General features: G+C 38.3%; 1 protein-coding gene across 1 annotated transcript in view; it reads left to right on the top strand.

Moving 5' to 3' along the window:
• Window positions 1-15,416, top strand: part of LOC309496318 (protein phosphatase 1H-like) — a gene marked incomplete at both ends in the record, with an annotated part of 153,642 nt that overhangs the window by 135,706 nt on the left and 2,520 nt on the right. The window contains 3 exons of the mRNA XM_082166317.1: window positions 5,648-5,766; window positions 8,384-8,447; window positions 9,573-9,680. Of these exons, the coding sequence (XP_082022443.1) occupies window positions 5,648-5,766; window positions 8,384-8,447; window positions 9,573-9,680 (291 nt within the window). The remainder of the gene's footprint in view (window positions 1-5,647; window positions 5,767-8,383; window positions 8,448-9,572; window positions 9,681-15,416) is intronic.

Here is a 15,416-nt window from a genome sequence, read left to right as displayed (position 1 = left end):
GAAAAGGATGAGAGAGAGGATGAGAGAGGGAGAGAGAGAAGGATGAGAGATGAGGTCGGAAGTGAAAGCAAAAATCTGCGATCAGAGATCGCAGTAGGCTATGGTAAAAATCACAGACAGTAACCCTTGAGAGACAACAAAGGAATCACATTAAAAGTTCAATTCAATAATCGATACTTGCATATGGTTCTCTTTGTATGAGGAAGGAAGGCAGAGTCCTGCGTGTGTCTTTAAGAGCAGCGTGAGTCGTCTGAGGGGAGGCGTGCGCGTGCTGTGTCTTCCGGGGGCGAGCGCGAGCGCGGGAGGTTCAACGAGTCTCTTTCTCTGTGGTGAAGTTGCCGGTAATGATTCAGGCTAAGTTCATTCAGCTCGTGAATGAACAGAGGCGAATAGGAAAACGAAACTAGACTATAGAAAAACATACAAAGAAATAAAAGAGAAGAGAAGCGAAGCAGGCCGAAGCCGGTCTGGACTTGGGTTTCCAAAGTTTTGGAGGAGGGAGAAGAGCGTTAGGATACTGAAGGTTTAGGCTTTTATCAGTGTCCCGTGTACCGTCCCCTTTTTCGTGGTCGACGAATCCTCTTAGAGCATTCCGAGCAGAAGATTTTCTTTGTGTGTTAATGCAGCCCGACCCTCGTGTGGAATCACGAGAGGGCAAAGTATGATATTATGCTCGGGGAATTAAAAACGCATGGAACCATAACGTTTATCACAGTCTCTTATCAAAAATCTTCTTCGTCGTGCAAAGGGGATCAAAACCATACCAAGAACGAGTAGTGACACAGATAGACACATAGGGATACATTCTTTTGTTGAACAAAGGCACTTAAAGATTACATTACTGTAATTCAAAAACACAACTACTCTAATATCACACTGGGGAACATGCAAATCACCCGGAACACTCTTTATAAATTTGTAAGGAATGGTAAAATTAAATTTTACTACGTGGAAGTCCATATATGGCAATGTGCGTGTGTGTGTGTGTGTTAGAATGTCTCCTCAGTTGCATCTTGTGGTGGCGTACCATGTGAGGGGTTGGGGGTTTGATTGGAACCTGTTACTTGGCCAAAACAAAGGTAGTTCTGTGGGCAGACTCACTTGACAGCCTGAGGCGTCATATAATTTTGCTGAGAGAAGCAAGATAGTCCTAGTTGTCCAAAACAACTGAATGGGGTGAGTCTTGTAATTTGCCTTCAGTACACAAAGAACAAACTTTAGACACAGTAAGGGAATTGTGGTCGCAGCACGTGATAGTTTGAGAAGCAAACAGGGGCCTGTTCGTTGATTTCATTAAGTCGTGTGAAACATTAACCAGGCCCTCCTTGTAGACACTTGTAGTCATTGTGTCAGAAAGCTAGTCATTTAGGGCTTGTATATGCTCATATGTGTTTTAGCATGAGAGAAACAATCATGATTCGCTACTTCAGAACATCTGACCGGACAGACTGTCAGTGTCGTTACAAGACCGACCCAAAGAGTTTCTCAGAGCACTTCGTCAGTGAGAGGTTTCCGGTTCCATAACTCCTTAAGGAGTTTCTCCGTTTTTCTTTTCTTTAATCTTTGCCTTTATTTTCGTCTTATGACCTTTTCCTACATTCAGTGAAGTGAACGTAGCCGGCAACTTAACTTTGAGTAGACTTTTAAACTTTCCGCGAACTCCGTTTGCCCCAGAAGCAACGAGAGAACACGCCCAGCTCCGAAAGACCGACACACGCGCCTTCTTGCCTCAGCAACACAAAGACTATATGCAAGTATCAGCTCGAGCTTTTAATGTGTTAAGATTGTCTGCCCCTGCTTAAGGTGATTTGATTTCTTGTTGTCTCTCAAAGGTTACCTTGTCTGTGATTTTGCCATACTGTGATCATTTTATGATCTCTCTCTCTCTCTCTCTCTCTCTCACACACTCTCACTCTCATTCGTTATTCGTTTGTCTTGTATTGTTTTACTGTTTGTATTGATATATACGCATATTTACTCTGTGTGAATCGTAGTTATGTATTCCTTAGTTTGTTTTTATTAAACCCAATAATCTTCTTGAATTGAATCCGCTTTATTGATCACCAATTCGAAGTCCCTGAAAACGTATGATCTAAGCTACGAAGCTTTACCTTCTGTTACTATTTCAGTAACCTAAATTGTATAAACGCAGGAAAGATTATTTTTTTTATGGCCAGAAGATCAATCTTCCTTTAAATGTATAAACAGGGTGAGTTTATTGAGTTTTGATAAGGAAGTCTTGCATACAGTTCGCGGGACGAACAGATTGTTTAGATAACTGAAATTAATTCTGGTAAAAGTTACCCTGACAATTGATCAAATATTCCCTCTTTGGGTAATTTAATCTTTGTAGACGATAAGCAAATCATATTCATAGACTCATGAATATTCCTTTCATTTGAGCTAATTATTCCCCAGAAGTGATTGTCGTTACACAGCTGAGGGCTGCTGGACAGTGCTTGTTAATGGACGCTCACGCCCGGGTTATTATTCGTTGCAATGTCCACAATGTAAAATGTGCAAATGTAATATTAATATTGGTTTAGTTAGGTGGCTTGAGTGGTCACTATGTTGAAAGGCAATTAAGGCTTGAGTGGTCACTTTGTTGAAAGGCAAGGCCTTGGAAGCATATGCTAGGATAGATGAACAACGAACGTTCTTCGTACGTCGCTAACTCACTTAGCTGGATTTGATTGTTGGCGATTAGGCATGATCTTGGATTGTTTGGTTCTTCGACGCTCATCCTGAACTTGCTGTCATAGCAACAGGTGCGCAATCTTAAACCTGCTCGGGAGCAGGCTTATTTCTTGTAAACAGGATTAGACTGCGGCTTCATAAGCGGAGCTGATACGGGAAGTCCAGCGCAGCGCGATAGTACACTTTCTGAGATTTATGTTTTTTCTCGTGACTCGTGAGATTGTCGTTTACATTATTAATTTGTTGGAAACGCACATTTATGTTCGACTTGTCGGAGTCAGGCTTTAACTACAGCACAAACTGTTTGCATTGCCCTAAGATTATTTGCGTCTCTTTCCTTTACACTATTGGAGATGCGGAGAACTTGATGGAAAGTGCTGTCTGTCGTGTCATTCGGAGTTTACCTGGCGCTTTTATGTTTAAAAAACAGTTTTAGGGTTTTTTTGTGGCATTTCCAAGCCACTTAAGACCCAATGTTGTAAAGCAGTTTTTTTAAGCTATCATAATTTTTTTATGAAGATCATGCAATCATGACCATGCCGATTACAGTATATGTCACTCAGGCTTCACTAACGTGATTGGTACCATAGACTAGGCTAGACCATAGACTGTCATCAAGGCCTCATTGAAGGGGATTATGTGAACAGAAAGGGGGTTCACAATGTAAATGTGCAGCCCAGTTACTATTGTGATTCTTAATATTCCAGATTAGTAATATTATATCAAATTAAAAAAAAGTCAGTTGACTAAAATCTTCCATATCACAAATGTGTAAGCAAAATGGCCAGGATCTGTGCATGACTTAAGAATGTTCAGAGATTCACATTTATGCACATTATTTGAAAGTGGTAAGGAAAGTTCCACAATTAAATATCAAGCTCACTGTATTACATACACTTATGCTGATCCTAACAGAACTGTATTTTTTCATCGGTGATTATGACATGTTCCTGCCTGCAGACAGGTGTTTTATGACCCCATTCCCTGACCCAAACCAGTTACAATGCAGCTCTAGCCAGGACAAGGGCACACAATGAAATGAACTTTGGCTAAAGGGAAGATTTCAGTGTCTGATAAGTCTGATGGTTGCACACCTGACAGGGCCTGTGACATTGTTGCATGTGCCATATTACACAACATTGCCAAAAAACCCAAACACTTTTCATTAAATGTTTAATAAAAGACAAATATGCTTAGTTCCTTGAGTTTTATTTCAATTGTTCTTTGTAAAGAAAAGCCAGTGGTCAAGTGCCTGCAACAAGAGATATTAGACGCATGCCTCATGCAACAAATAAAAAGGAAAAGTTGTCTATACACTGCCCACCTGTAGGCCTATGTCTCCTCTGTCTGTGCAGACTCTTCTGTAGGCCTTTCTGTAGATGTGGAATCCTGCAACTTATATTGCAGCCATAAAGCATACAAGTATAAATTAAGTAAAGTTATTTATGCACTTGCAGGTAGGCTAGTTCTTCCATATGACAGTTATCTGAGAGGGTTTATTCACTGTCCAGTGCAATGGAAACAAATGGACATTACAAAGTATTATACTTTCTTTACTTTGGAAAGTTAGAAAATGTCCACTTACTGCACATATTTCAGCCACCACTTTATTGGGAACACAAGTGTTGGTGTATTATGTAAAGGTGCACAAAAGAGGATAAAAAAAAATATATATTTTTACATTAACATAAGTTAAAAGCAATTCATCATTACTCCAGATTTAACAGTTGAAATGACTATACGGCCTTAATTTAATGCAGCAAAAATTATTTTACAGTGTAGGCTACAGTGTAAGATCTTTTTTTTTTTTTTTTTTTGCCTTTTTCTTGGTTGCTTTTATAAATAGACAACCATTTATTTAACAGTGCCTTTTATAAAAGAGACTATAATATAGGCTAACTAAAAATTACCATTATGTAGAATATTTTTGTACTTCACTTTTATGTTTCGATGTTCTAGTGTGGTGACTCTGACATTACAATGAACAAAGTAATGCAATTATTAAATACAAATATATAGGCTAATAACGTGATAAAAGACATCTAACATGGCCACTTCTAACGGATTTAAATTGTCTGCTACTTTTTACCAGCCCTCTCCCCTGGCTTTTGCAGACTTTGAAGTGTTCCCTGGCGTTTTAATTAAACATTAAAATTCCGAATAAACTTGGACTATTAGTTCTTGCTCTGCTGAGGAGAAAAACTGAGCGCGCTCTTTGGCCACGCTGAGCAGCCAATAGCAGCGTTGCTGATCAATGTTTCTACTATCGATACATATCCCCTTTTAAACCAGCGCATGAACGCGCAATTATCTCACTAACTCAATCCAGCTATACTAATCATAACTGGCAGGTGTGTTCGAAGAACCTAATTAGCCAGATCATGATTACCACGATGATATCATCTTGGATGTCTCATTTGATCTCGGATGTTCTAAGCAACGTACGAAGAACGGGCCCCTGGTTTCTACAAGGACATCAATGCTGCAGTACTGGCCAAGTACAGCATAACAGAGGAGACGTATCGCCAACGCTTCAGGAATCTCACGGTGCCATCTGGTGAGAGTGTCAGAGAGACCTACAATCGAACCAAAGGATTGTACAAAAGGTGGATGCAACCAGAAGTTAAGTCTAAGGATCAGATAGGAGAGACTATCATTCTTGAGCAGTACTTGAGGATGCGTCATCCAGATTTGAGGATTTGGGTTAAAGAAAATCAACCTCAGACTGGAGAAGGAGCTGCAAGGTTGGCAGGACTTTGTGGACTTAGGTACTGTGGGTAAGTGTAAAACTGAGGAGCCCCATTATAGTGTACTGTAGTGGGGGAAAATTCTACTGTTGCTATGTAACAGTCCATCAACGTTGGACTGTTACATTTTGTTGGCATAGTTTGCAAAGTCTCTGTTTGCTGTTTGAGTGTTAGATGATTTCTTTCTTTGTATTTGTTTTTAGGGTTTCATGCAGCCCCATCTGTTAGGAGGAGAGTTCACACACTTGGAGTTTCCCAGAAGGGTGCAAAGGAAGGAGGTGGGCAAGAAGATGTTGTACCGAGACTTCACCATGACTGGCTGGTGAGGTTATTATATTTTATGTGTATATATTTATATTTGCTCCATCACTATTGTGGCAGAGCTAGTCGTGCCCCTTGAGAGTTGTGCAGAAGCTGTAAATTTATTCAGTTAATGAAAGCAGAAATTGTGCAAAAAAATTTTTTTTCCAGGGATTAGAAACAGAATACAGTCAAATAATTTGTTTTGTTTTTTTTACTAGTGGGTGAATGGCACTATAGTTAATTTATGTAAGTGAGGATAGCAAAATAAAGTAAACTGTGACATTATTATACACCAAAATTCTTCATACAGTGGACTGCCAGTAAAATGTATGAAAATTTGAGACCAAAAATTATTTAGACACTTTGATGTGACCATGTTTTGCTTAAGTGTTTTTTCTTTAATTGCTAATGCAACCTTTTTACACCACAGACTGAACAAAATTAAGCATTGTTTGGTAATTGGTTGACCTAAATTAGTATTATCTAATTCATTTGTGAAACAGTCTAAGAAGGATGGCCAAAACCAGTGAAATATCAACTGATTTGATAACTCTGAGTTCTTGTCATATTTTATTAACATTTTCTAAACTATAGTAAATAAACTGTGATAATGTGAGAAATCTTGTAGGTGTCTGAATAAATTTAGGTTTTACTGTATATATTTATTTATATATACAGTACATTTATTTATACATATTTTTTTATTCTTGTCCTGGCATTCCAATGACTGCTTTTTAAAAGAAATGTGCATAGACTATAGGCTCAGTAAATCAGCACAGACCACTAAAAGAACATTTTAACTAGAAAGATTAATATTTGAACCAACTCTTACGTTGACAAAAATTGCTTTGTTGATTAAAAATCACTCTGGTAGCACGTTATATATGGTACCTCTTATAATTGTCAGCTTTCGGTAGCAAAGCTTATACGATGCAGCCTGATTCATAAACAGTGTTCGTTTGTTGGCCAGAGGAGAACTGGCCCCCCGACTGGAGCCTGAACCCAAGGGTTTTTTTCTTTATTCTGTCACCTGATGGAGTTTGGGTTCCTTCTCACTGTTGCCTCTGGCTTGCTTAGTTGAGGACACTTAGTTTTCAGCAAAATTACTGATTTGACTGCACCAACACTATTGGATGAGAAATCAACTTAGCTGGATGATGAACTGTTTTCTGCTGAGCTGCTTTACACCAATTATGAAAGGAGTTCAATTCAGCTATAATTTACAGTTATTGAATCAATACTGAACTGATTTCAACTGATTTACTATTGTCTTTTTAGAGCTGCTTTACAGCAGTTGAGACTTGTTTGCATCATTGAATATTTTTTTTTCCTGTTTATCACTGTAAAGCTGCTTTGAAACAATCTGTATTTGCAGATCAATATATATAAATATATAAAGCACTATACAAATAAAGGTGACTTGACTTACAAAAATGTGAGGAAATGGATCTAAATGGAGCAGTATCAGATTTTATTAATACAAAATTCAAACCAAAACACTCAGGGCAAAGAGAACTGACAATAAGCTTATAGAAACCCACATAGCAACATTGTGATGGCCGAGATGCGGCCCACATCTGGCACATGTGGAATGATGATCTGGCCAGATCTGGGCCACAAGCAGGCCATAGCAATGCCACATGTCAGCCTAGAGCAAAGAATTAAACCAGAACTGGACCTTATCTGAGCCACAAAACCTGTGTATATTAAATATGGAGTCATCTCTGCCTTAATAAGCCTGTTAACAAGCAGAATCACTGAAGGAAAGAAGAGAACAGAAAAAGAGACGAGCAGAAACTCAAGAAATACAACTGACTTCCAGCCACAGCCTTAGATGAAAGCAACTGAAGATAAAATGAGACATTATATCTCTAAAGATCTCAGCAGAGGAGGATTAAACAACTCCACAAACAGCATTTGATTGGTCATCGAATCGACTCACCTGATTCGCTCTAAAAATTGGCAGCTCAACTTTAGACCCATTTATATTTTATGGCCTTTGATTCTTGGTGATTGATCGAAGTTGCTGGTTTATTGTCCTGTTGTACAAGTTATGTTTGTTTTTTCAACAAATTTGGTATTATTTTTGTATGATATTTCCTTTTTTATTGTTTTCACTTGTTATATAATATATATAGTTCAAAATAATAATATATATATAATAAAATATATAATATATTTATATATAAATAATAATATATATATATATAATAAAAAAAGGTTTTGATATATATATATATATATATATATATACAAAAACCTTTTTTTTTTTTTTGGTTCTATAAATAAATTGTCATTTGCCTGCATTACTGTCTAGTATGTTTGGTACTGTGATATGGTGAAATATGCTCTCTCTAAGATTCAAATGAACACAAAATCTGGAGAAAAAAAATTATCTTTCTGGGCTGGAGAAGAATTGTTCCTCATTTTTACAGTTCCTCTTGACATGCCCCTTTTAAAAAAGTGATTTAATAAGTGCTTACTTTATGAACTTGACAAGATAAAGAATCAATGGAGTGGCTTTCTCTCTTTGGCCCTTTCTTCACTGTGTTTTCTGGGCCAGCTGATGAATTGTACATGCATTCAAATTAGATACCCTTAAGTTCTACTTTATTTTCTGCTTTTTGTCTTAACAGGGCTTATAAAACCATTGAGGATGAGGACCTCAGATTTCCTTTGATATATGGAGAAGGAAAAAAGGTAACAGATGAGAGAGTGGGATGGAAAAAAAATAAAGCAGAAAAAGCAAATGAACACACAGGAGAGAAGCAAACCAAGCAACCATTAGCAAAACACAACTGTATCAGAAGTGTCAAAACAAAATTTAGAAAGAAAATCCCCGGTAGGAAAGCTGGTACCTCTGCCCATTCCTAGACGCCCCTTGTCTTATGTGGGTATTGACTTCATGACTGATTGCCTCCTTCAAATTCCAATACTTGTGTGTTTGTGTTTGTGATCGTGGACATAGGCATCATTTTCATGTGATATGGCTGGGACCATAAGTTCCCACCACTTTTTGCCAAATATTAATTTAGTTATAATTCAAATCACCTGAAAAATGTGTTAATAACGATTGTGCTTAAATTTCAGGACAAGCTGTTCAATGGCCTGAGTAAAATAAAGGCAAAAATAATAAACCCACTCTGTCCAGTAGCAGATTTCGTTGACAGAAATAAAGGTTGTTCTGTTCCAATGCCTGGAAAAGACATTTAAAAAAATGTTTGCCTATTATAATATTTAAACATAAATATGAAATGGCGTGAGCGGTTCATGAGTGGAGCGTTCACTTGGGCCATGAGCGATTGAGTGGAGCGTGCTGCCATAGAGCAGAATATCGCTCACATGCTCTGGTCAGTACCTGGATGGGAAAACTAGGTGTTAGTGAGGCCAGCAGGGGGTGCCCTCCCTGATGTCAGTGTGGGTCTTAATGCCCCATTATAGTGATTCCCTCCATTGGCCCTCATCAATTTTGGCCTTTCTAATAATCCCCATCTACTAAATTGGCTCTATCACTCTTTCTCCTCTCCATCAATAGTCGGAGTGTGGTGAATGCACTCACGCCGTTGTACTCTGGCTGCAGTCTCATCATCCCGGTGGAGGTTGCATGCTGGTGTTGGGTGTGGAGGGACCCCTGATGATTGTAAAGCGCTCTTGGTGTGCAGTAGTACATAAGAAAAGCGTTATATAAATGCTTCATTCATTCTTTCATTCATTCATAATATAAGCCTATTTTTTCAGTGTATATTCCTATATACTTTTCTAGTCTTGTGAATTTATGCTTATTTTAGATACTTGTGCTGAATGTTTATTATTTTTTACACACAGGCACGAGTGATGGCCACCATAGGTGTGACTCGTGGTTTAGGAGATCATGACCTCAAAGTCCATGACTCCAACATCTATATTAAACCCTTTCTGTGCTGCTTTCCAGAGGTGAGCTACTTTATTCGTTAAATTCAAATTAAACAATTATTAGAAATGTTATGTAGAAAATCCTGAAGGCATGTAGGATTATTAAGCAAGACGTCTACACATTGTGTCACAGCCGATTGCAAATAATGGTGAGGAAACAGATCTAAATGCAGCAGGATAAAGGTTTATTAACAAAGAACTAGAAACAAAACACTCTTGACTAAAAAACATGAACAAAACAACCAGGTATAGTGCAACGATAATGGACAACTGAACTGTGCTTCACAGGGCTTAAATACACAGAGAAACTTGTTGACAAAATAAACATCAGGTGCAAACGGTAATCAACTCAATGGAAAAACCATTGAAACAAACTTTAGCGTAAGCATCAGTTCTACCAGAAAGACTCGGGAGATAAAATGATATAACGAGTACATTTATTAATAGCTCAGCAAGCATAGTCTTTGGCGTAGGCCCCGTCCTTAGCAAGCAATGCGAGGGTAACGGAATCTGCAAATCCCGCCTGAAGATGAAGGCAGGGGCGCAGCCGACCCCCCCGGAGGCAAAGGAAGGGACCATCCTGGTGGTGGTGGGGAGGATGGAGGGAAAGGACCATCTTGGAGGTGGTTGGGGAGGATGGAGGTAATTGGCGCCGTCAGTATCTGCGAACTCAGACGGATGTAAGTACCATTCTTTTATACTGAGAGTGTTAACACATGATTGGTTAGAAGTGAGTTAATTCATGACGCGCTGATTGAGTCTTCCTGGCAGAACTTAACGCTAAGCTTACATTTCTGGCAGGTCACGTTAGTCAAGCTCACATCAGCTGACTCTCAGCTGATACATGTCTACCTATAGGAATTTGACGCCTATCACTATATACAGCGGGGGAAATAAGTATTGAACACGTCATCATTTTTCTCAGTAAATATATTTCCAAAGGTGCTATTGACATGAAATTTTCACCAGATGTTGGTAACAACCCAAGTAAGCTATACATACAAAGAAACAAACAAACATAAGTTCAGAAATTAAGTTATGTGTAATAATGTGAAATGACACAGGGAAAAAGTATTGAACACATGAAGAAAGGGAGGCGCAAAAAGGCATGGAAAGCCAAGACAACTGCTGAAAACTTACAGTAATTAAAAAGCAATCCAGCCCCCTGTCAGTGGAAATTAATAACAGCAGGTTCAGTCCCAAATGATGGCCTACAAAAAGGTCTCATTGCCAAGGTGTCACACAAGACACATCTCATGATGGGTAAAAGCAAAGATCTGTCTCAAGACCTTCGACAACCTAATTGTTGTGCCAATTATAAACTTTAGTTACGATACAACACTGGCCCCAACGTGACAATTCCGTCAACTGTGCAGACACACTCTGTCAGTTTAAATCTAGACTAAAAACACATCTCTTTGACCTAGCATACACATAACACATTATCAACTTTTATAATTCATTGGCTGCATAGATTAGGTCAGATGGAACCGGGAACACTCTCCATGAATCTTGATGTACTCGTTACATCATAAGAAGAATAGTGTCATCATAGAATTAGTCTACGCTAATATTAGTCTCTGTATATCCCGAGGTTTACGGCAGTCTGCCGGATCCAAGCCGTATCCAGATCTGAAGAAGGACCTGTGCCTTGACCCGACGACAACGCAGTCCTAAAGTGTCAACTAGTCTCTTCCCTGTGAAGGCCTCCCTCGCCTCCTTTTACCTCTGTACAGATAAAACATTGTCAAAATGATTCCAGTTCACATGGATATGCGGAAGCGACAAAAAATTCTGTATTATAATTTTTCAGGTCAGACAAGTAGTTTATTGAGGGTTGGTTTGTAAAGAAGGACTACACACCTGCGCACATATATATTCAAACGGGCATACCTATAGACTACACACGTAATACGCATGTGCACAGCGTCAGCGTTCTCGAGCCACCAGGCAGTGTTGTAGTGCAAATGAGCAGCCGGAGCGCATTAAGGGTTTTCTGTTAGAACGGTGTCGTGTAAGCGGCCCCAAAGTTAACAACTAATGGTCTATCTCTAGTATAATGTGTTTAAGTAATTCTATGAATTACACTGCGCAAACCAAAAGTAATATACCCACTGGATGAACAAGGGTTGGCTCTCCACAAAACATAATATATTCATTTTATTTTATTTTCCGTGTTCGCATTTATGAGGAACAAACAATGACGTGAGCGCTCTGAAAGCGGCACTACAAGACTGCTTTAAAACTTTCACAGAGATCTCAAACAGGCATTTAAAACACCAGATATTAAGGATTGGAATATCAAGCAAAATAATATTCGATGATTGATCGAAAATCTTATCTCTCCCCCCACATGCTCACCGGCAAGACGCTCTGACATAAAATTTCCCTGTATGCTAATAGGACTATGTGTTGTAGCCCAGTCATTAAAAAACGATTTAGTTTCATATTCATGTTTAAATAAAATTATATATATATATATATATATATATATATATATATATATATATATATATATATTACATTTTATGTTGATTATATGAAAAGCATGAAAAGATAAGATGATCCCGAAAATATCGGGAGACAAATGGAGTGGGCAGACATGATCTTGACCACTTCATTAAGTTTGTTTTTGTAGAGAGCCTTTCTTTAAAGTGAATTTCGTTTTGTATTAATTGTATCTTAATTTTAATCAATGTTTCATCAACCAATTGCCTGGATTTAATAAATAAGAAGAAAATATAGCAGGCAATACCCTATAATCAGGACACGGAGTCGCCGGCGCGCTCGTCTCTTAAATGAACCGAAACACAGCGTATAAGCTACTTACCTCACAGACCTGAGAAATATATATATAGAAAGCATGAAATGTGTACTTTTAAACAAAACAATTCAAAACGAAAGAAAACAGACTGCTCTCTGCTTATGTCATCCGTATGAAATGTGCATTTCTCTCTGGCGCGTTCACTACTGCGAAGATCGCGAGTCAGCATCGTCAACTTCATCTTTGACACAGAAAACACTTGTTTATTAATAAACAATTGAAATGTCTCCTTGATATATTTGACATATTAATAATAATTACTTTTCCCAGTTCTTTGTGACAGCTTTTAGGTGCGTTATTGGCAGCGCCACCCTTACACATGAACGCGTCACACCCGCTCAATAGTTAATATTATTCTTTGGTGTTCAGTTTATACAGGTTTTCTAATTGTTATTTAATATATAAATATAAATGTATTTTTTTATTTTACTTTATTTTTTTATCAAAATCTTTTTTTTCTCTCGACACCTCTTTAACTTGGCACGAAATTCTGTCAGTGAAGTCCCGATATGCAAATTTGTTTAGATTCATACCTACGTAATCACCATGACAAAAATTGTATTTTTTTTTTCATTGAATCTTGAAAAAAAAAAAAATAGTCCTACCGATCCTTTTTTTTTTTTTTTTTTTTTTTTGCTGTTACTGCAAACCAAAATATTTTTAAGGATGGCGACATATGCCTTTTCAAACGTTTTCTCTGTCCCACGGTGGTAACTTAAAGGGATAGTTCACTTTGAAATTAAATTTTGGTATGTTTTAGCTTACCTCAAGGGCATCCAAAATGTAGGTGTCTTTGTTTCCGCAGTAGTTTCAATTTTGATATTTTTAGGTCAAACCGTTCTTGTCTGTCAATCATATAATGCAGGTCTATGGTCACCACCTCAAAGAGCATGCACAGAGTCCAAATTAAACAATTCCCCATCTTAAGTACACACTGATGGCCTAAGACACGAAACGAGCGGTTTGTGTGAGAAAACGAACAGTATTTATATCGTTTTTACCTCTACACAACCACGTCCAAGTGATCTGAGGGCGCGCGCGCTTCCTGGTGTGTGACGTGTGCGCGCGTTCTGGCTTAGTCTGCGCAAGCGCCGGAAAGTGTACAGGAGGTAAAAACTATATAAATACTGTTCGTTTTCTCACACAAACCGCTCGTTTCATGTCTTAGGCCATCAATGTGTACTTACGATGGGGAATTGTTTAATTTGGACTTCTCTGTGCATGCTCTTTGAGGTGGTGACCATAGACCTGCATTATATGACTGACAGACAAGAACGGTTTGACCTAAAAATATCAAAATTGAAACTACTGCGGAAACAAAGACACCTACATCTTGGATGCCCTTGAGGTAAGCTAAAACATACCAAAATTTAATTTCAAAGTGAACTATCCCTTTAACTTCTGCATTTGCACTGCACATTAAAAACTTATTTTCTCCGAATTAACAAAATATTCGAGAGTGGAGACAGAGAGGGTAAAAGTAGAGCTTTTATGATGATCTTTGCAATGATCTTTGCAGCCTGCTGCAGTGCTGATTACAGCTGTGCGTCATAATAAACGTTGCTATGACGACAGATATACATATTATTTGTCGCGCGCAAATGAAAAAAAAACTCCTGTCAGAAATCATCCCAGTTACGTCTATTTGAAAAAAAAAGTATAAAATTTTTTTTTATGTAACAAAGATTGTTTTGGCTGTACAGCAGATCTAGAAGAAAGTCATTGTCTAGCTTAAGTAAGTTTTTAACTGATTCATTTCCGTTGTAAAAATCATTAGTTATTAATTTAGGGTTCGCTTACACAACACCGTTTTCAACTGTAAACAGAAAACTTTTAATGCGTTCTGGCTGTTCATTTACACTACAATGGCATTTGGGTGGCCTGTGAACGCAATCTTTTCAAAGTTTTTGAAAACAGGTTTTGAAAGCGTTACCGTTATCACCTCCATGTTAACTTCAAAAACGTGAATCTGTGAAAATGGTGACGTATTACGTGTTTAGTCTGTAGGCATCCACGTTTGAATGCGTATGTGCGGTGGCGCGTAGTCTTTCTTTACAAAGTGACATTGTCAATTTCTTGTCCGGCATGCATAATACAGCGTTTTTAGTCCTTTTATGCGGATGTGTGTGAACTGGAATCATTTTGATAATGTCTTCATCTGTACAGAGGAAAATCGTTTGTCGTGAAGAAAAAAACTTTCGATGAGCCCTTCGCAGGGGATAGTCTGCTGACACTTCAGGGCTGCATTGTGTTCGTGTCAAGGTGCAGGTCCTTCATCTGATCTGGATACAGCTTGGATCCTGCTGAGTACGGTAAACCTCGGGATAAACAGAGAGACTAACATTCGCGTAGATGCCTTGTTTTTTCCGAAACGTTATTAGTAAAGTATACCTTCTGTAAGTCAAACGTTTGGAAGGTTGGTCTGGACCTTATCTTAGCTTCACCATATCACTGTTAACAGGTGGCCACCACAGCAAAAAAAATAAAAATTACATCTCAGTCTATACGAATATAATTCTGAAGTTAATACACCCAGTGTTCAATTAGGCTAATTCAAGTGTTTTCAGGCAAAGAATAAAATTGTCATTACACTGATTGTTATTCGCTTTTTAATTATATTATCCAAAGGTACATCAGCTGGCAAACCATTAGGCAGTAAAGGCTTAGGACTTTATTTAAAGGGAATGATTTTGGTGTGGAATTTGCTCAAACTATGGCCGCGGCCCGCGATACAGCGAATCGTTGTGCTAAATCAAAGACGGCGCTGTCCGCGGAGCCATTTCAAAGGCCTTTGAAAGCATACTGCCAGTTAAGCTCTATTCGGACGCTAATTGTTTCTCATGGGGTTGTAAGGTATTTTCAACATTTACAGGGGTTAGCCGGTGATTTTATTGCCATCCAAATCCAGAATGTCTTTTCTGCCGTGTTTTTCT

Source organism: Leuciscus leuciscus (genome assembly GCF_965113295.1).
Source record: "Leuciscus leuciscus genome assembly, chromosome: 4".
NCBI lineage: Eukaryota > Metazoa > Chordata > Actinopteri > Cypriniformes > Leuciscidae > Leuciscus > Leuciscus leuciscus.
The sequence above is the reverse complement of the archived record's forward strand: the minus strand, read 5'-3'. Positions and strand labels throughout refer to the sequence as shown.